The sequence below is a fragment of the Chinchilla lanigera genome, unplaced genomic scaffold, assembly GCF_000276665.1.
Source record: "Chinchilla lanigera isolate Chin_1 unplaced genomic scaffold, ChiLan1.0 scaffold00073, whole genome shotgun sequence".
Classification (NCBI taxonomy): Eukaryota; Metazoa; Chordata; class Mammalia; order Rodentia; family Chinchillidae; genus Chinchilla; species Chinchilla lanigera.
Window position 1 is genome coordinate 7,631,267 of NW_004955474.1, and position 20,390 is coordinate 7,651,656.

At 35.4% G+C, this 20,390-nt stretch overlaps 1 protein-coding gene across 5 annotated transcripts in view; it reads right to left on the bottom strand.

Annotated features, from left to right (window-relative positions):
• The window catches only part of Phkb (phosphorylase kinase, beta), a 201,427-nt gene that overhangs the window by 31,610 nt on the left and 149,427 nt on the right, over window positions 1–20,390 (bottom strand). For all 5 annotated transcript variants that reach the window (XM_013502735.1, XM_005401408.2, XM_005401407.2 and 2 more), the window contains 9 exons: window positions 17,673–17,728; window positions 17,110–17,203; window positions 11,975–12,058; window positions 11,451–11,555; window positions 10,146–10,228; window positions 9,872–9,962; window positions 2,865–2,926; window positions 2,615–2,777; window positions 1,478–1,559 (listed from right to left, as the gene is read on the bottom strand). In XM_013502735.1, coding sequence (XP_013358189.1) covers window positions 1,478–1,559; window positions 2,615–2,777; window positions 2,865–2,926; window positions 9,872–9,962; window positions 10,146–10,228; window positions 11,451–11,555; window positions 11,975–12,058; window positions 17,110–17,203; window positions 17,673–17,728 — 820 coding nt within the window. The remainder of the gene's footprint in view (window positions 1–1,477; window positions 1,560–2,614; window positions 2,778–2,864; window positions 2,927–9,871; window positions 9,963–10,145; window positions 10,229–11,450; window positions 11,556–11,974; window positions 12,059–17,109; window positions 17,204–17,672; window positions 17,729–20,390) is intronic.

A 20,390-nucleotide genomic window follows, 5' to 3' on the forward strand; every position in this document is an offset into this window, starting at 1 on the left:
AGTCTTGTAACAAATCAGATACTTATATTCAGATTTTGTAGATGCTTGTGATTTTCAATTTACCATATGGCTTTACAGATTTAAAATATTTAAAGCCTTTCAAAAACTAAGTAAAAGATGAATATTACTCCCAAGTTTATAAAAGTGGTTTAAAAATAATTCCCTCAGCATTCTTATGAACTATTTTATATAAATTTTATTTTATTTAAAGGCACTACTAAAAAACATTCTAAAGTCTAGGTTTCTAATGAAATGTTAAAGTTTTTAAAAGCCTATTTTTTTGGCTTAGCTAAAGTTCAAGTGTCAATGCCTGTTCCAAATAAAATTAACATATGCTTATGCCAGATTTGGTGGCATGCACCTCTAATGCTAGCATTCTGGGAGGCTGAGGCAGGATGATCACAAGTTTAAGCCCAGCCCAGGCAACTTAGTGAGACTCTGTCTCAAGGTAAACAATAAAAATGGTGGAGGATACTGATCACTGGGAAGCCCCTGAGTTCAACCCAGTATCTCATAAAAATTCTGTTTATACTTTAGAGTTTTGACACTAATTTTCTAATTAGAGAACAATTTTGTTTGAAGTTTGCTTAATATCCAAGAAGTTTATCTCAGCTACAATAGTACAAAAACTAAGTAGACTTCATTTGAATAAATAATTATGGTTAGTTCATTACCAGAACTACAAATACTGTTAATTATACTTCTGTTTAGGACACTAACCCAATTTCTAATTCTAGCCAAATCAACATGCACTTCTTAACAACGTATATTCAAATGAGTTGAAAATTTCTGAGTAGCTAGACATTAAGTGCTTGAGACATATTCTATATTATTCTGTATTATAAAATGCCAGATGAAGTGGACTATGATGTGGAATTCAAGGATTCCCATACTTGTATGTTGGATCACTACTGTAAAGAAGTCTTGAATAGTGACCCAACATACAAGTATGGATTTCAGGGATAATTGGGTTTCATTTTTAATGCAGAGTGGACATACACACAATTAGACATGATTTATTTTTTATTAACTATCTTCAGTGCACAATTCTATTAAATGCCAAGTTCCATTCCAAATGGCTGCTGTAGACCATGAAGGAGCTAATTTTTATAGACATAACTATTCAATATTATTCCTGAAAAAAATTACAGGAAATAAAACTGGAAACAGAAATTGTCAATAAACAGCTCTGGAGTCATTAGAGGTAAACAGTCACAGGCAGAATCCTGGCTCCAACACTGTTCAAACAATCAGAGAAACAATCAAGCATCACTGCATGAAGGCCATTTAGTATATCAGCGTATTCCACTCTTGCGGGTATGAATGAAAGAACATTCTCCCCTTAAAAGACAAAAGGTTTACTGGAGGCGGAAATAACTTGTAACATTTAGGGGATATATTTTATGTATATTTGATACATGTTCAAGAATAGAGAGGTCCTGTTACTTAAAATGTTCTCATACATATGTTCTCTTACCTTCCATTGTGATGAAGTTGGGGCCTTCTCTTTTGAGCAGTATACCCAGCAGGATAGCTTGGCTAGCCAGGCAACTGCAGTCCTGAAAACATAAATGAACATGAGGAACTAGAATAAAATGAATATAAGAGTTACCATAAGGGATAACTAATCATACTACCACATGATAGAGAGAGAAAATATCCTGTTATGAAATTGAGGAAATATAAAATGTCACTGATATAACAAGCATAAGATGACATTACACAACTATTTATCTTAGATACTGTGGAGCTAGAGGGTGGACAAGCTGGCTTCTCAGAGTAGCAGGATTTAATCAAATTTTCCTGGTAACAAAATAAGCAATAAACAGAAAATAGGTTGTCTATAAGTACTGATTCTGATTCTGCCATTCTCTGAGACTTGGCCAGGTCATTTAAACTCTTGCTTCTTTACTGTTCTTATTGGTAAGTGGGAGACCATGTTGCTATCAACCTATCATGAAGAGATGCATGACAGGAGGGGAAATATGCAGAGTGCTTATTATGCGTTAGGGCTCTGTGCTGTGTGCTTTATGAATGTTATAGCACATTCATCCTTATGTAGATTTACATAATAAAATTCAATAACAAGGACTGATAATATCTAGAAGGATATGTATTTAGTCTACATGCTCAAATTTGTATGGTCCAAATAATATGGTACAATGCTCACAGTTCTACCAGTAGAATTTCATTTCTTTTTAAAAAATATGAATAACCTCAAGAAAGATAAAATACTAGGTTGCTAAAATACACGTGTAGTCAGAATATTGCTTTCCTTAGGGACAGGAAAGACGTAAAGGATGCATTGGACCTGAGCAGGAGAGAAGATGGAATAGAAATGGGAGAGAAAGGGCATGGAAAGAAAGTTATGAGAACCCGAAGTGAACTATCACTGACTTTTTTAATGACTCGTATCATATTCTCATATCAAACATAATCCCATTTATCTGTGCTCCTTAAGACATCCATGTTAATTTTAGACCGAAGGCATAATCTCCCATGGACAGCCACACGTTTCATCGTCCACTGAGAGGACAAGAAGACATGGCTTCACTCTGGCACTGCCTACTCTGGCAACCTCCCCAAGGCCTTAGGGGACCTGCATTATCCTCACATTCAGTTTCTGAAGAATTTCGTGGGTGGATTTGTTTTTCCACTCAGCAACGGTGATGTCTGGCTGCTGTTTCAGTTCAGGAGTATCAGAGGTGCTGCTTTGTCGTTTGACTTTTGAATGTTTGGGAAATTCTAGTTCCTCAAAACTCTTAAATTCTGGAAGCCTGGAAATTAAAAGGAATTGCTTCAGATTTCCTGATTTTCAAGTGCAATCACAGAAGTGGGAAACTAAATAACCAAAAGGTACTTACTCTTCTGCATCACTGATTCGTAGGAAGTCAAGCTGTTCTACTACAGCTCCTGATATTAGTGTCTGAAATGTGATAAGAAAAGATTCTAAACTCTTAAATTCATCAATCCATACTCTTACAGTCTATGCACATACTTTTAATACTTCAAAATTAATATATATGTCTAGTAACAAGTTCATGAATCATCATCAGTAGAAAAGTCAGTATGAGAAGAATTCTGTTCTTGGAATTACGGGTTTTCATTTTTAAGTTAGAATTAAAATAATTCAGCATACATTACAATAAAAATTACTAAAATATTCAAACTGTTTTGTGAAAATACAATAAAGATACACTTGAATTCTGCTGGTACCATATTTCAGGGTTACCCAATGACAAGGTCAAGCCTCTATTTTTTGGGGTTGTGAAGTTACTAATTATTTAATCCAGTGCTTCTTTGTACTGCGGCATGTGGCAATCAGCATTTGGTCATTTTCTTTTCCATTAGTTCCTCATTGTAGGTTGGGAAAATTAAATGAGTCTGAACATAAACCCAGTTTTTGCTTGTCAGGGGTGCATGGACAGTAGTACAAAGGAGTGATAACCTACAGTGATTTTTAGCATTTTTGTCACTTCTAATTATCTGATGAACTGCCAGCAAATTGAGAAATGTAGTATGCAAATAAACTGTTTTCAAAACCAGACAATTCTTCAGTTAAAAGTGTCTTATACATATTATTTCTCTACTTTCTCACTTTTCATTTCAAATGTGAAGAAATATGACATAGGGAATGTCATTTTTGTTCACAAACCACCCAGAGTTGTTCTGCATTCTCTTCTAGTGGAGAGTCATAAAGTAGCTCCTCAACAAATACTTGCTCACAGCTGGCAGGATGGCCATATTACTAGAAATCACCTTAAAGCCTCTTTGCAGAGTTTGAGTTTGAGTTGAATGAGGCCAAATATTCCTTCCCTGCTCAAACTCACATCCCCGTCAAGTCACTTGGGCTGTGAACTCCCTGACCGCAGACTCTGCTGCTGGGCAGAGGGTAGTGCTAAGCATAATCAAGGTTTGTTGAATGGTATTTCCTAGCATGTAGGCTAACGGTTCTACATTTTGCTCTTTAGTAAACTAATCTGAGCACCTATCATATGCCAGGCATGATACTGGGTACTAAAGATACAGCATGAGCAAAATACCTAAAATCCTTGCTCCTTTGAAACTGATCTTATAGGTATGTGTAAGGGGTAGACAATAAACAAACTATATACATATCAGATGATGATAAGTGCAAAATAAGAAAGTATGTGCTAAGTGGAAATGAGACCACTGGGGAAAAGAAGTGCCAGGGCAGAGAAGTAGGAGGAATACATTAGCTGTTTTATATAGGTGATCAGCGGAGACCTCTCTGATAAAGTGATATCTAAAAACTTAAGGAAGAATGGCAGTCAGTGATACAAAAATGAAGGAAGAGGTTCACAGAGCTGAGGAAATACAACACAAGGTAAAAGCACGCTTAATATGTAAGCAGCACTAAGGAAGAGAGTGTGGTTGAAATGCAGTAGACCAGTGACATAACAGGAGATGAGGTCAGGGATACAGGTCCAGTCCATGGGTAAATCCCAGATCTCTGAAGAACTATGGTTTCTCTAACTGCCTCTGTCCAGGTAGAGTATGAAGAAGCTACATGTTTTTCAATAGGAATTTTGGAAAAGTCTTGGTAGATGACGGTAATGTAGATCATGGTGTTTGTGTTAAAGGAATAGTGCTAACAGAGCCAACAGGATTCAATAATAGATCAAAAGAGTTAAGAATTCTCAAAGCTGACAATACTGAAAACATAAGAAAAATAGTTTCATTTAATATCTTCCCTTTTTATTAGTCTATTCACCCTTATACTCTAATTCTGTCCCTATAAACTAAATGTTCAGTCTGAACAAGTGCTGAATTCCAGTAATAATCTCTGGGGTTTTTGATTACAAAAACTTTGGTTGTAGAGGCTCCTAATTTAGCTTTGTAGGAAAAATATACTTATAATTAATTTCCTAGGCATTAATATCGGAATTCTGATAGTAATCATATAACTTAATGTTGCATGTTCATATCAAATGAAATGTAATATTCAAAAGGCATTCTCATCTAATATACTCAATTATATCCCACCAGGTCTTTTCCTACTCAACACCCTACCTAAATTTTTTCCCTCTTCCCGTCACTGCCTACCTGGCTTGGGTTTTTGTTGGGCTCCCCATCCAGAACAAGTTCTGTGAGGTCAGGAACTTGTATATATTATTCAATCACAATCTCAGTGCCAAGAGTGGAAGAGCAATAAATATTTTCTGAATCAATGTACCAATACTTACATATTTCCCTGAAAAGAGTGGTAAGCAGAGATGGGGGTGAGGGGATAAGTAAAGCTTGGCCCCAGAGTTCACAGACCATAAAGTAACAGACACGGGTTACTAGTTACACATAAAATAAAGACAGGAGTGAGGCTCAAGCAAATGTCAAGGAAACACACAAGCAGGTAAAATTTATTCCAATCCTAGAGGCCTCACTAAAGAAGAGAATTGACCTAGATTCTAAAATTCAGGTATAATTTAGAAGACAAAAAAAAAAAAAAGAAAAAGAAAAATGCAACTCCTCAATAAGCAACACAGTGGGGAAAAGTTCCAATTAAATTCAGAAATTTTGAATGTATCCAGTATTTGGGGAGTGGAAAATGTGGTCAGGAGTATGCATGGAGTGCTATTCTGATCACAAAGCTGGGGAAAGGGGCTGAGTCCAGTGATGACAGAATCTGCAAGTCATATGCTAATGAAATTTGAAAGGCTTGAAATAGAATCCAAGAGGAGCACAAAGCTGTCAATTTGACTTATATTACAGAGTGGGTGAAGGAGAGGCTATGGAGAATGAGGGCATGTTTTTCATTGGTATAAAGTCTAAGTTTTGCAAGACGAAAAGAGTTCTAGAGACTGGTGGCATAATGCGAATGCACATAAAAATGGCAAAGATGGTGAATTCTATGTATGTTTACCATGATTTTAAAAAGATCTAAAAGTACGTATTTGGGCCAGGGATATAGCTCAGCAGCACAAGCACCTGTCTGGCAAGTGCAAGGTCCTGAGTTCGATTCCCAGTACCAAAAAAAAAAAAAAAAACCACCAAAAAAAGTACATATTTACATTCACAAGATCTTCCACAATACTGGTGATTTAGATGAGTCATGATTATAATCCTAAAAAAGAGCAGTTATATACAGTCATGTGCCATATCATGATATTTGGGTCAACAACAGACAGCATATATGACAGTGGTCTCATAAGATTATATTAAAATTGAAAAATTCCTATCACGTACTGATGTTGTAGTTGCCACGTTTGGTGCATTAGCCATGTCTGTGGTGATGCTGGTGTAAACAAATATACTACAGCTAATGTATTTATTCTATTATACTTTTGATCATTATTTTAATGTACCCCTTCTACTTACAAAACTATGTTTACTATAAAAGAATATGCTGTGCTCTGCTGGCAACAGCCTCCTACATCTTACAATTACCCTGTCTTTGGCCATGTCAAGTGATCGATGCCATCTAGGTTTGTGTAATGATACTCTGATATTTACATAATGACAAAATTGTTTCAAATGCAATTGTGAGAATGTATTCTCATGAAGGACGCTTAAAATATGGAGACAGCAGTACTAGGAATTGAGCCCAGAGGTACTCTACCACTAAGCCTCGCTCCCTTTTATTTTGAGGCAGTCTCTAAGTTGCCCAGGGTGGCCTCCAACGTGATCTTCCAGACTCTAACCCTTCTGAGTAGCTAGGATTACTACCATGCACTCCCATGCCCAGTTAATATTTTGTTTTCATAAAATACTTTTAATTTTAAAAAAAGAGAAGGCAAAAAAAAAAAATGGATGGTGTGCCTTCACTTACATTTTTTAAGATGAAAAACTCAATCATGAAAACAAAAAAAGAAACTACTGATCCCTCTCTAACTTTTAAAGCACAACTAAAAATGGTATCAAAATAGGACGTGGACATCAAATTCTGCTGCTTAAAGTACAGTGATGAAAGTTCAGGTGCTCGAGTATAAAGAACACTGACCCAAGAATGAGGAAGTCAAGAGCTTTGCCTCCTCTGCAATAACTGCCTTAGGGCTGCAGCAGTCACATTCCCACAGAGGGCTCCAGTTTGCTCTTTGTAAATGAGGCACTTGGATGAATTATCTCAAGGTCTTGACCCAACTTGAACTTTGTGTACAACGATATATAAGTGAAAAGTTTCCCAATTTCAGATGCAGAAAAGGATTTCTTTCCAACTTTAAAACCTTATGCTGTACTTGACATTAAAAATCAAAACAAGAAATCTTCAATTCACTGTCTTAAAAAATGTTATCACCTTTTGTACTTTTTCATTTGTCTATGATTCTTTAAATGAAATAGAAATGTTTGCAAAAATGGAAGAATACTCAACTCTAAAGCAATGTAAAATACTTTAAAGTTAAATTTAGCCCAGAAGTGAGAATTTGTCAAAGAATTTTTTAAAATGCCAAACTAACAATTATTGTATGTTGGAAAATGAAAGCCAAAAAATATTTAATTTCTTTTAAAAATTATAATGAAATTTTGTATGACTTTGCTTTTTACATTAAATCAGCCAATACACCTGAAATGTATTTTTGTGCGATATGAGGTGATGCTCATATCGTTGGTAACAAATACCAACGTATTTGTTAAATAAACTATAAAACATGACCTTATGTTTCTTTTAAGTTCTTGGGCGTATGGTGAGGTCTCTTACCAAGTTACCTGTGTTTGTCATCAAATACAGCAAGCCAGTACCACATTGTTTCAGTTCTCAATTTTAGTAACTTCTTCATTTAGAACTTCTATTTTATTCCTTTTTTGCAGTTTTAAAGTTCCTAATAAAATTCTCCAAATTACTGTCTGGTTTCTTAAATATACCGATGACAGTTATTTTAAAATCTGTCTCTGATAATACCTAGGCCAAATGTAGGTCTACTTTTGTTGTGTTTCATCTTTGCTCTTTGTTTGATCACCTCTCCTAATTTGCCAGGTCACTTTTATTTGTCTGGTTTTTTTTTTCCTGTACCAGGAATCAAACTCAGGACCTTGTGCTTGCCAGGCAGGTGCTGTACCGCTGAGCTAAATCCCCAGCCCCGCCAGGTCATTTTTAAATGGAAGAGAGATACTGTACATGAATCACTGTAAAAATACTTTCAGGGTCTGGATGACATTTTATACTCTTTGCAAGGACTGAATTATTTCCAATTCCCTTTTAAAGCCTTTCAGGCTTCCCTAAACAGCTACTAAGTAATATCTGCTTCCATTTCCCTAATTCTGAGGAGACAAGTGGCTTTTTTTCTGGTTAAAAACACTGTACTGAATAGTATAAGGCAAAAAAGACAGCAGGAACTGTAAGGATCAAAGGTGAAAGTTCGTATACTTCACAGTGGGACCCCTGGGTCCCTTCTCCCACACTCTGACCTCACAAAGTGGAAGTGAATTGTACATCCTTTACTTATGAGATCAGATGTTTATTTTTGGAGAAACTGAAGAGCCTCAGAGAAAAATATCTCCAAATACTGGCACTTGAAGCTTTCCTCAAAAAGCCTTTGCTATTATATTACTTTATAAGACTTCATCAAGGCATGAATCTTTTTTTCCTCAGAATAGCTTCCTATAAACTTTTTACTCCTTTACTTTTAAAAATGAAGGTATAAGAGGGCTGGGGATATAGTTCAGTGGCATGGTGCCTGCCTGGCAAGCGCAAGGTCCTGAGTTCCAATTCCTGGTAACAATTAATCAATCAATCAATTAATGAAAGGATAGCTAAAGACTACCAGATATCTGTCAAATTCCTTCAACATGAAAGAGAAAAAGAAATCTGAAAGAGAATGCAGAACAGAGGAAAATTTTTAAAGAAATTTCTACAAAATAGCCTCAAAAAAATACAAAGTATAACATATATAAAACATAAGCAGATTACTATGAAAAAGGAAATTTTAAAAATGGTCACCAAAACTCAATAGAAAAGCTGCAAGATAAAAATCAAAGAAATTGCCCTGGAAGCTTTACAACAAGACAAAGCAACAAAAGCCATGGGAATATTATCATCTAGATAGAAACCCATCAGGCATACAAAATACAACCACCAGTCAATGGGTATGTAAAGATGTCATTTGTAACACTACTTATGTAATTCCTTTTTTTTTTTTAATCAACTTTCTTTCTTACTCCATATTGAATTGCTACAATAAAGAGCTGATATAATGATCACAATTATTTTTACAGGAAATGATACATGTTATTCCATATGGAATACAATTTGAGTAGTTTAAGTTAAAGGTCATAAAGGAAGCGTCATTTTTAGCCTGAGACATTTTGCAGAGTTAGCCTTTAAAATCTGTTAAAACTTCAAAGCCCATAGCGCTTAGAAGAAAAAAGGATTCCACGCAGAGGAAATGGTGGGAGCAGCAGGTCCAGGACATAGCAATTAATTTGTACAGGTGAAGTACAAAAGCTGCTGAGGAGGAGGAGCGGGTAACTGTGGGCAGAGTAGCTGTCATGGCTAACAGAAAACCAAAGCAGGTTTCTAGGTGAGTTAGCAACTATGAAGATAACGCTGTGAAATCTGAATGGAAAAAGGACTACCTTCTGATTAAGTGCTACAGTAGAGTAAGGAAAAGAATGCTGGACCAGAAGTTACCCTCCTTGTCCCTAACAGCCTAGATTATACAGCAGGTCACATCATCACCATGTATGGACCCAAGCTTCTTCAAAGGCCAACGTGAATCTGAAGATGAGCTACTGAAATCTATAATTCCGTACAAGAAATACTAGTGCAATCAGATAAATTGATATGGTGACAACAGGAATATGAAGCACAGAATAAAACTGTAAGTCAAAAACCTTAAAATAGAACAATATTAAGAAATATAGCTGTATTGTAGATTACCTGTTCTGAAAACAGAAACATTGGAATTTAACAGACTACCTGTAGACGATCAACATGAACTTTGACTCCTCCAATCATTCCATTTTTAAAGGCTGCCAGCATATCTAATATGGGGTTGAACCGGCTACCTCTGAAAAATGTAATAATGAAGAAAATGAGCATATTAATAATAGGGAAGTTAATAACTGAATGCTATTTTTTTATATATGTAAAGTACTATGCCAGACAGATGCAAAGTACAAGGAAGGCTTGCTTCCCAAGGGTTCATAGTGTCAATGGCCACAAGATATACACAGTTCTTTCATCAACCTACCTTATATTGTCTTCCCGGATGAGAACAAGAAAAAGCGGTCGTCCATGCATTTTCCAATATTGTTTAATGAACTGCAGTGCATTCTGTCAAAACGTAAGAGTGAGGCAAGGTGTAATGGCACAGTATCTAAGAAGATGAAGATCCTTAACTAGGAGAGGCAGAGTCAACAATACTCACATATTAACAGAATACACAATCAAAACCTGGATAAATTAGAATATTTAGAAGTACAAAAACCATTTTAATCAAACTTTGCTCTTAAAAGTAATCACATCACCCATGTTTTAAGGTTGTCTCACTGTGAATGTCTGTGCACTCTCCTTGCACTTGCTCACATGTACATGCCTTTTCTCTCTCTACCTAAAAAATAAAGTTTGAGCATGGTGCCAGGGAGAAAAGAATCATCTCAGTGTCATTATTCAGAAGAATAATTTTCACTCCATATTATTGTGGATCTATACTACAGCAGGTAGCAGAGATTCAACTGAATCTGTTCAAACCATCAGCAATGTGGAAGGAATTATTTATTTGACAAAACTATCTGGTCACCTGTCTACCACCAATCTACCTATCTAATCATCATTATCAAAGATCTGTGTAACACTTCATCAAGTGCCACGTACTATTCTAAATGCTTTACATATACTAACTTATTTAACCCTCAGAACAGCTCTAGGATGAATCAGTATTGCAGATGAGAAGACAGGCACTGAACAGTTAAATAACTTGCCGAAGAACACACGCTGGTAGGGGACACAGCCAAGATTTTAACAAATGCGATCTGGCTCTAGATTTCATGCTCTGGAATATGACACTAAGATTCTCTACACTGAAAGAAGAAAGGGGAGTGGAGGAGTTTTCTAACTCTCAGACTTACGAGTTGAGGTCTTATTGGGCATATTTCATAAGAAAATTATTTTGCTAATTTGAGTTTTGTTCAAAAAAGAGATAAACAGTTGTTGCCATTTGAATAGTTTAAAATAGTTCTCCCGCTTTTTCAAACTATATCTTTTCATTCAATTTGTAGAAAGGTAACACAGCAGTGTCATGTAACAGCATGTCTTTATGTAAGACAGACTCCATCTATTATTCTAGTACATATGCTGCTGAAGCGAGCACAATCCATCTTATTCTAATGCTGCAAGTAATCTAAACTCTTTCTCCAAAAGTGATGCTTTATTTTTAAATTTTACACTGCATTAACTCATTGTAATAGACACCCAAGGGGACTCAATTTAACAACATATGATAAAATCAGAGGGAACAAAGTCATCCCATTTCAACCAAAAGGTATTATGAGGCTACCTTTATGTCATCGATCAGCAGTAAAACATCTTGAGACATGTAGAAATCACTTAAGTCGAAGATGATGGGGTAGCAAACCACAGTCTTTCCTAGAATGCGATAAATCTGTAAAGAAAAATAAAAACTAAATACAAAAATATACTAAAGGTAAAGGTGGAGTACCTTAAATTCCAACAAAAATTAAAACTGACGTTTAAATCTGAGTGAGCAAATAGCTTAAAAAATTCATATAATATTAATTGTAGAATTTCTTGATTCAGTTGGTATGCTAATAAAGCAGACCTCCCCTAATTAGATCTCCCCCAACAGGATGGGCAAGTCCGTGTTTGAGTAAATATTGTTATAAACAAGGTATTTCACAAATCTAGAAATAACACAGCAAGATAATGATTTATTCTCAGAAAGCTTCTGTGATATAAGATTTACTTGCAAAAAATGCTGATTCAGATAATTAGCCCAAGTATAAATGGTGTATCACTTTATTATAATACAAATGTTACTCTATGAGGCAATTTTCTGAGCACCTTTGATGTACCGAGGCAGCCAATCGGCCTATCTGGCCTTCCGGAGAGTCCTAGCTTTTCATTGATACCCAGGTGGAAATAAGCCTGCAAGACACAAGTTTCCAAATGAGGCATGAATCTCATGCTTTTGCTTTGTTTTCTTCTTTTCTTACCGTTTTCTTCCCCCTGACTATTGGCCTATTAATTTATGATCTTTCTGGAGAGAAACAGATCAGGAAAACCTCCTTCAAGAACTACCAGCTAGATGCAGATATCTACTTAGATTTGGTTTACTGAGTTTTGAGAGCAAAGCAGTTGTCATAAATGTACAAGATGCATGGCTTTGATTTATAAAATGACTCAAAAGAAACAAATGCTTCCTGTGTCACTAAAAAAAACCTGGCTACCTTTCTTTTAAAAAAGGCCATTAGCCTACTAGATTTTCACATTCAAGTATTTCCTACCAAAATGGAATCATCGGTATGATTTTTCTGATTAGATGAGTTTTATAAACAAAAGCATATGGTCTTGTTTATTCTCACAATATCCTATGCGACAATTTGACTTCGGTATATGTTGAAAGGGTATAATTTATTGTGTAAGCCCAAGAAACACCAAAATATATATACAGGATCACAGATTTTTAAAAAGAATATAAATATATATTCACATTATGCACATACAACAATATATGTATATGTACATAAATGGGTTCAAACAATATATAATCTGTACTGTGTCCCACTTTTTAAACATTGTGGTGTTATAGTTTCAAGATGTTAAAATGAACCTACGCATTTTCTATACTGTATATTTCAATGCTGAAATATACTGACTAGGGAAAAATTCTGCAGAAGTATTAGAAAACAGGGAAACATGCCACAGTGAAGCAGAACCTTCTAAAATTTCTGTAAGGTAAAAGCAGATAACCTTAGAAATCTTGGAATGAGGAGTTAATTAGGAATTAGGAGTTAATTTTGGAGCAGAGCATTTAATCCAACCTAGAAGATAATTAGAACCCAACCCTTATCCTGATAAAGTAGCTCCCAATTTTTGTTTTCTTAAAAATAATTCAACTGTGATAGGGAAAGGGAAAATAAAGAAAGGAAAAAATATATGTTTATACAAGATAGTTAAGATTGTTATACAGCTAATTTCTCTTAGTTCATTAAAAAGAACTAAAAGAATATAATATCATATCGTGCTAATATCATATAGACAATATAACATACATATATCTTCTACTCTGAATAACTACTAGGAATATGACAATACACAGTGTATTAACTATTGTGATTGTCCTAGTAACTTGTTTTGAAACTTGGTTTCACTGTTATGTTTATCTTTTTTTAAAAAAGGAAAGAACAACTGGCATGGGGGAAAGGAGAAAAGGAAGGAAAATGTATATATGTATCTTATATACACATCTACATATTTCCCATATATATATATGATAGCTAAGATAACTGTACCACTAATTTCTAGTGATTTATTGAAAGGAACAGTTAATGTTTAATTATTTGATCAATCTTGCATTCTTACATCTGGTAATCTGACCAACTTCATTGAAGATAACAATATGTAATATAACAACCACTGTTAATTTCCTATCATCTTATTTTGAAATTCTGTATCATTTTTATTGTTTTTGTATTGTTTTGTATTTGTCTTTGTTATTATTTTTTTTTTTTTAAATAAAATTTTAAAAATTCAATAACACCTTTGAATAGTGTACAGTTATACTCCAGAATAATCTCCCAGACTTCCTTGAACACACAGAATGTATCTTCTCTTTGAAACAAAATGCCTGGCTGTCATTCTCTAGAAATAATGTACAAATTGACATTGGCATTTTCAGTGTACAGGCCTCTTTGTCACTATCTTGGGTCAAAATCATACTTCACTGTACTTTTAAAATACTTTGTGGTTGAGCATTTTCCAATACAGTAAGTGGCTATTTGTATGTTCTATAATTTTTTCACCTGTGCCTTTTTTACTGGGTATTTGGCATTCTTCTTGATTTGTAAAAGATCTTGAGAATATTACTCTTTGAATCAAATCTTTTACCCAATTTGTACTTTTTCAATATTGTTCTAAAATGGGAGAATGCATGAACAGTGACCTGTTTGACAACATTTGAGATGTCGTATTTCAATATACAGATTTTTCTACTAGGAAATTTTATAAGCCTCTTGCTGTACTAGGTTGTTTATGCTACATTTAGTTAATTTTTTTCAATCATTTTTTTTACTGCCTCTTGGCACTTCTGTCATTCTAAGCATGGACTTTCCCACTAGCTATAAAAATATTCAATTTTTCTTCTAGTGATTTTATATTTAAATTGCCTTAAAATATTTAAATTTTTAAACTGTCTGGAATTTGACAAGAGGTAAAAATCTAAATTTTCCTAAATGGAAAATCAAACCAACTGTTTCTCCACAAGTTCTTGATTGTGATATGAACTGATTTCAAATAACAGCTTCATCACATACAAAATTAATGTGCTACCAGAGTTCTCTGTTCATTCTGCTATGTCAGAATTGGCTCTTTTCTTTCTCCTTTAGAATTGCACATTCTTAGAAAATAAAAGCATCCCTGACTTGGCAATGTGCCTGGCATATAGCTGGTATTCAGGACATACTTGATGGATGAATGAGGGAACAACTGAATGTCCTCCTGAGCTACATGTGCTATGAATATTGATTCTGCAATAAGCGTGGTGTAAGCCAACTGGCCAGAAAAAAAATTACCCCATAAAGATATACACAGCTACCCTGAAACTAGCACATAACACTAGATGGAGCCCCCTTTCCCTCAAATACTTTCAGTTTTTCAGAAATAAATGTATGCCTAAACTATTTTCTTTAGACAAGTGGTTATATTAATTAATCATGCACAAGTTAAAAGACACCAGTTTAGGAAGAGTTCCTTTAAATACCAGTTTATTACAGTAAAAGATTATTCTCAAAAGTCTCAACTATGGGACAGCGGGTCTCTGCCAAGTAGACAGATCTGCATTCCAGGATGCAGAACTGCTGCCCTCACCTTGTGCACATTCACTGTTTAAAGTGCTGAAATGCATAGCAATGACCAACCACAAGTACGGAACTGCTTCACACTCGGTCTGCCTGTAAGAGCACACAACCCTGCATTCAGATCACCACGAAGCAAATCTTTATACCCAAGATACCTCATCATGAACACTAACTATACACCATAAAACCCCTGCTCTCTGCTATTTTCTCTCAAATCCTTTTCAGTGATTTGAATGAAGGCGGCTGCAGCTTCTAAGAAAAGGATCAGCTTTTGCTGTAAGAATATGCGCATTAACTAAGATTTAAAGGAACACATTTCCTTTCAAAAGACTGCCTCATAAGGAGAAGTGTGCTGCCAGTACATCCAGAGGATGAATCCTAAAAAGCCAATAGTTTGGAACGCAGAGGCTGCAGCCACAAAGAATAAGCTAACATTCTGACATGTGCACAGGGAAGCTGGGCTGTCACTCACTTTTTTTTAAGCCATACTACACACCCAAAGTGTAAATCATTTGTTAATATCATCTAATACAATACAAAGTAAGTCAGACCTGCTGTAAGGCTTCACCACCTCCCTAACAAAAGGCTTTCTACTGCTTCTGTGATTCCACAGCACTTTGTACAACCATCTATTACAGCAGTTATCAAAGTAGACTGTAATTATTATTTTCGCACCACTAGACTCAGAGGTCATCTGAGTGCCTCACAGTACTCTGCACTAGCAGGTGTTTGCTGAAGAATGAATAAAATACCACATTCAAGTAATTTGCTAGCCATGTTGGCTTTTCACATCTTGACTCCACGCTGTCTAGTACAGTACAGACTCACCTTCTGTAAAAGTTCTGCTAATATTAACTAGTCTTGAAAACAAGAGATTTGAGTTAATTTGTTTTAAGGATATGTTTATCAAAGGCTAAGCTTTGTTATCATCCTTCAGAACTTTCAGTGAGAGACCATAAAAGTGTATTTGCAGAAACAACCCATATCTGAGTACATGCACTGTGCGGGAGCCTTGGATGTTGTATAATCTCTTGGCTTTGTAGCTTCTCCTTTCCCTTTTGGTCTCAATTATCCTCCTTCACCATAAAATATAGCTCTTGACCATTTATATCGTGGTGTGATTTTAAAGTGTAAACTATTTAAAGGATTTTTGTGTTTTCAGCTTTTCTGTCTACTAGGAATGGGGAATTTGCCTCTAAATTTGTTTGAGGGAGGTTTAAGGATCTGCAAGAGCTGGTGCTGTTGGTGATCCGACTCCCAGGTTCTGGCTTGTGCTGCTTCTGGGTCCAGCCTGATGGTCAGCAATAGTTTTCTCATGTTATATGTGCCCCCAGCCTCTCAGCCTTCATTTCCTTATAACATCAAGACTTTGACCACAACCATGTGTACATATCATTAACCTAAACAACACAACCTTGATCACTTCAGACATATTGTTGTGCCAACAACTGGGGAGTTTGTTCCTCTACTGGTTTTAGCAATTACCAAATAAAAATGGTAGTTTATGAATAACCAGTGGGAGCCAACAATTTCCCATCTCTAGTAAATACACACAGGCACTCTCTTGATCCACTTGCAGAGCAGTGTATGCAAGAGGCTCAAAAGTTACCTTTTAATCTCATCCCAAAAAGGTATGTTCTACATCAAAGATGAACTCAGACATTATTTCATAATTTCTTTGAGACCCAACAGACTGAAGAGGTAGGAATTATTTCAGACTCCAAACAGTAAGGGATGCAGTAGCTAACAAAAATATTTAGATATGAAGCTTTTAAACACCTAATAAAGGGAAAAATTAAATAAAAATATAAAGGATAACTTTACACATAATAGTCAAAGTAAGACAAATTTGTTATTTATGGGCTTAGCCTAGGTTAGTAACAGACTTCAGTAGGAAGCAGAAATCAGCAAGGCCTATGCATACAATTTAATCCACACAATGCAAGTTTTTTTGTTTTTTTTTTAAGTTGAAAATAGGTGGGCTTCTCAACCTAATTAGAAACTTTGGGATTAATGATCCCATCTCAGATTTGGGTTTCAGTTATGCATCTTGTCTGTAAACTAAGCCTTACCACCAAGCTTTACTATCTCCACAAAGAAGAAAGACCCAGAATCACTTACTTTCACAAGCTCCTGCTGAGGCCATATCTGAATGGGCTCCACCTGTTGAGGAGTTTGAGTTTGAATACCATATGTGTTGAGAAAAACTTGAAGGCTAAAGAATGTAGAGAAAAGAAGAGAAACACATTTTTTGACAATGCATTTACAGTTCAGGAAATGAATGAGGAAGATAAAAGGCAATGACATACTATTAATTTGTAATATCAGCAATATGCCATGTGCATGAGCATACAGGAACCCTCTGGATGCTTTTCAAAGGAGCAGATGAGCTTTAGGACTGACAGGAAAGGTGAATACTAATTTGGGGAATCCCCATAATGCATCTGCATTACTTTCTCAAAACTATACCCCAGGCAACACCAGCACTGTTACAGTTTTTAATATTCACATCATCTAAGACAGGAAGAAAAAAAAGGTTGTGCTGGTACTTAAAATGACATGAAGAACATCCTTGAAACCATGTCAAGAGGCCTATGAAATTAATATCTACTACCACGGTCAATATGGGAAGCATAAAGCAATCATTGCCCTCCCCTCCCCACCAAAGAACACACTGCCCATACCGTTGGCTTTCTGCTACCAGTGCTACATGAACGACCAAATCATTTTCCAGTGGGCCCTGTAATATAAAATAAGAGAGAAAAAACACTTAAAAGATCTGGCCACCATCAGCTACAATGAGAATCAAGGACATTATTAACCATCTCTAAGCAGTTCATTAAAATGATGGACACCAGCTGGCTCAAAGCAGCCCCCTTTCTTTCCTTGCTCGCCACTGCCTACTAATCAATTTGATGGTGTAGACAGAGTAATGGAACACCAAGGAGTGGAAAGTCATAAATCTCATTACTACCAGAGGGGTTAGATTGTCAGGGCTATTTTGAATGATGCATAAGAGCAGTTCGGGACTGAGAGTCATTTTCCATCATTTAACTCTGAAGGGAAGAGGAGGAACTAAAAATAAAAGCCCATTTATATATTTCTTGTAAAAAAAAATGATTGTGAGTTAAAACCGCTCATTTGACATCTTAACCACACATAAGGTTATTCCCTCTCTTGTTAGTCAATTTTCCTTTGGCACCTTACACTTTGAAATAGCTTTATTCTAATATACAGTGCTTTGGTAGAGAATGAACTATCCAGTTGACTAGATAATTAACATTATGTTCATTAAACACAAGCTGTTGGACTTAATAGTTCTAATCAAAGACAGTATTGGATATCTGCTACTCTTTTCTGTGTTGAAAAAATTCACTCTAACATATATTATACATTGTTAAAACCAATTTTAAGTCTGTGTATAATTAACAGAGAACATTAAGAAGCATCAATAAATTACTGTATTAGGGACCTCGGAAAACGCTGATCAAATATAACTCTTTTATAGTAATGAATCCAGAATTCCCAATAATAAGCTGTAACACATTTGATTTACCATCATTTCCTCTCCATGATATTCTCTATGCCACTACAATTTATGTATGATGGCAGGCAAGAAATACCAGAATACATAAATCAGCTATAAATATACAATCAAAGGGATGGTTCCCAGAATCATCATGAAAATGCCATTACAGGCAGACTTGCATATGATTTAAATGAATGTATAAGAAAAAATATGTGACAACTCCAGAAAAACAACTACACATTTAAATGTCATAAATTCTGTTTTTATTTAATAATGACATTACAATTGTTTCTCAAAAGGATGAGAAAATTAATTATTCAAAATCACATCAAGATTTCTAACAACAAAAGAAAACATTAAGCTGATGATACCTAGTTCAGTATTTATTGTTTTAAAAGGAGGATTACTCTTAGAATGAGCCATTATTTACAATCTTCCAAACAATTATGGAGTTTTTAAAAAGCAAGTGAAAACTAGAATACAGATGCAATTTCAGCAACAACAAACGAGGCAGCTTACACATCCTAATGGCCAAATTGGTATTTTCTGTTTTAATCATAGGTCTGTTTAGGATAATGTTGTTTCCATTTGTCTGATGGAGTACTCAGATCTACAGCAGTCACTGCACACGCTGAATCATGGTGAGCACGGTTAAGGACATTAGATGGCTCAATAATTCTTCAACTCTAAAAAAACACAATCTTGGAAATTTTGATTCACAAGCCATCTGCCATGGTGAGACTGAGCTTTCAGCTCCAGCCCAAAGGAACTCCTCACCCCACCCTCTTCACAGAAGGATTCAGCATTTGGAGTTCTATCACAATCCTCACCCTTTCACTCTTAAGTTAAAACCATCCTTTTTTCTGTTTTGTCATTTTCTTTAAATCACCAACATTATTGTTTAAAGTCTATGAAGTCTCTGTGATAACATCCCAATAGTAGTGAATATCTTATTATCTGAATGATATTTTCTCTAATAAACACTGTAATAGTTTCAGCTTTTACGTTCAAAACTACACACACACACACACACACACACACAGGTATGTGCACACGTACTCAAGTCATATACAGTACTAAGATTCTCCACTTTATATGCATTCATTCACTCACTAAATTGACCAATAGTAGATCAATATACAATATACAAGGCTTGTATACATATCATTGTATACATATCAATATACAAGGCTCCATGTTAGACCCTGACATTGTAAGATGAATACAATCTAGTGGCTGGAGGACCAGAAGATACCAGAGTCTACTGGAAGAAAAAGATAACAGAAAAGTTTTCAAATGTGCTTATTATTACACAAAAATGTTTTGCTTTTTATCTTTTTTTTGACAGACCTACTTCACTAGAAGAAAGTATGCAAGGCATTACATAACATGGATAAATCATATTTTATTTAAGGAACATTTACTTTGACGGACATTTAGATGGATTACAAATTTTCAGATCTGCAGAGACTATAATTGTCTTTATCTCAGAGATAAAGGCCTTGAAGAACAAACTAGTACTGAGTACAGTATTTGACACATAAAACACCCGATACAGGCCGCTAATTCTTCTGCTGCTGTACTTACAGGTGTGTTTGTAGCTACATTAGACAGCTGCTCCTCTCTTCTTTGTTGACATGTGCTGTTAAAATTTGTATCACCCAAGATAGCACTGGCTTCCACCATTCTGACATACAAATCATCCACTTTTCTATTTTTATACAGCTGGTTTTTTTCCAAAGAATTCCAGACACCCTTTAAAAGAAATTCTCAGGTGGTGTACCACCTGGCTTCATGCTGTTGACTGAATGTTTGTCTCTCCCACCATCCAAATTCATGCATGGTGTTTTAACTTTGAAGTGATGCTATCAGG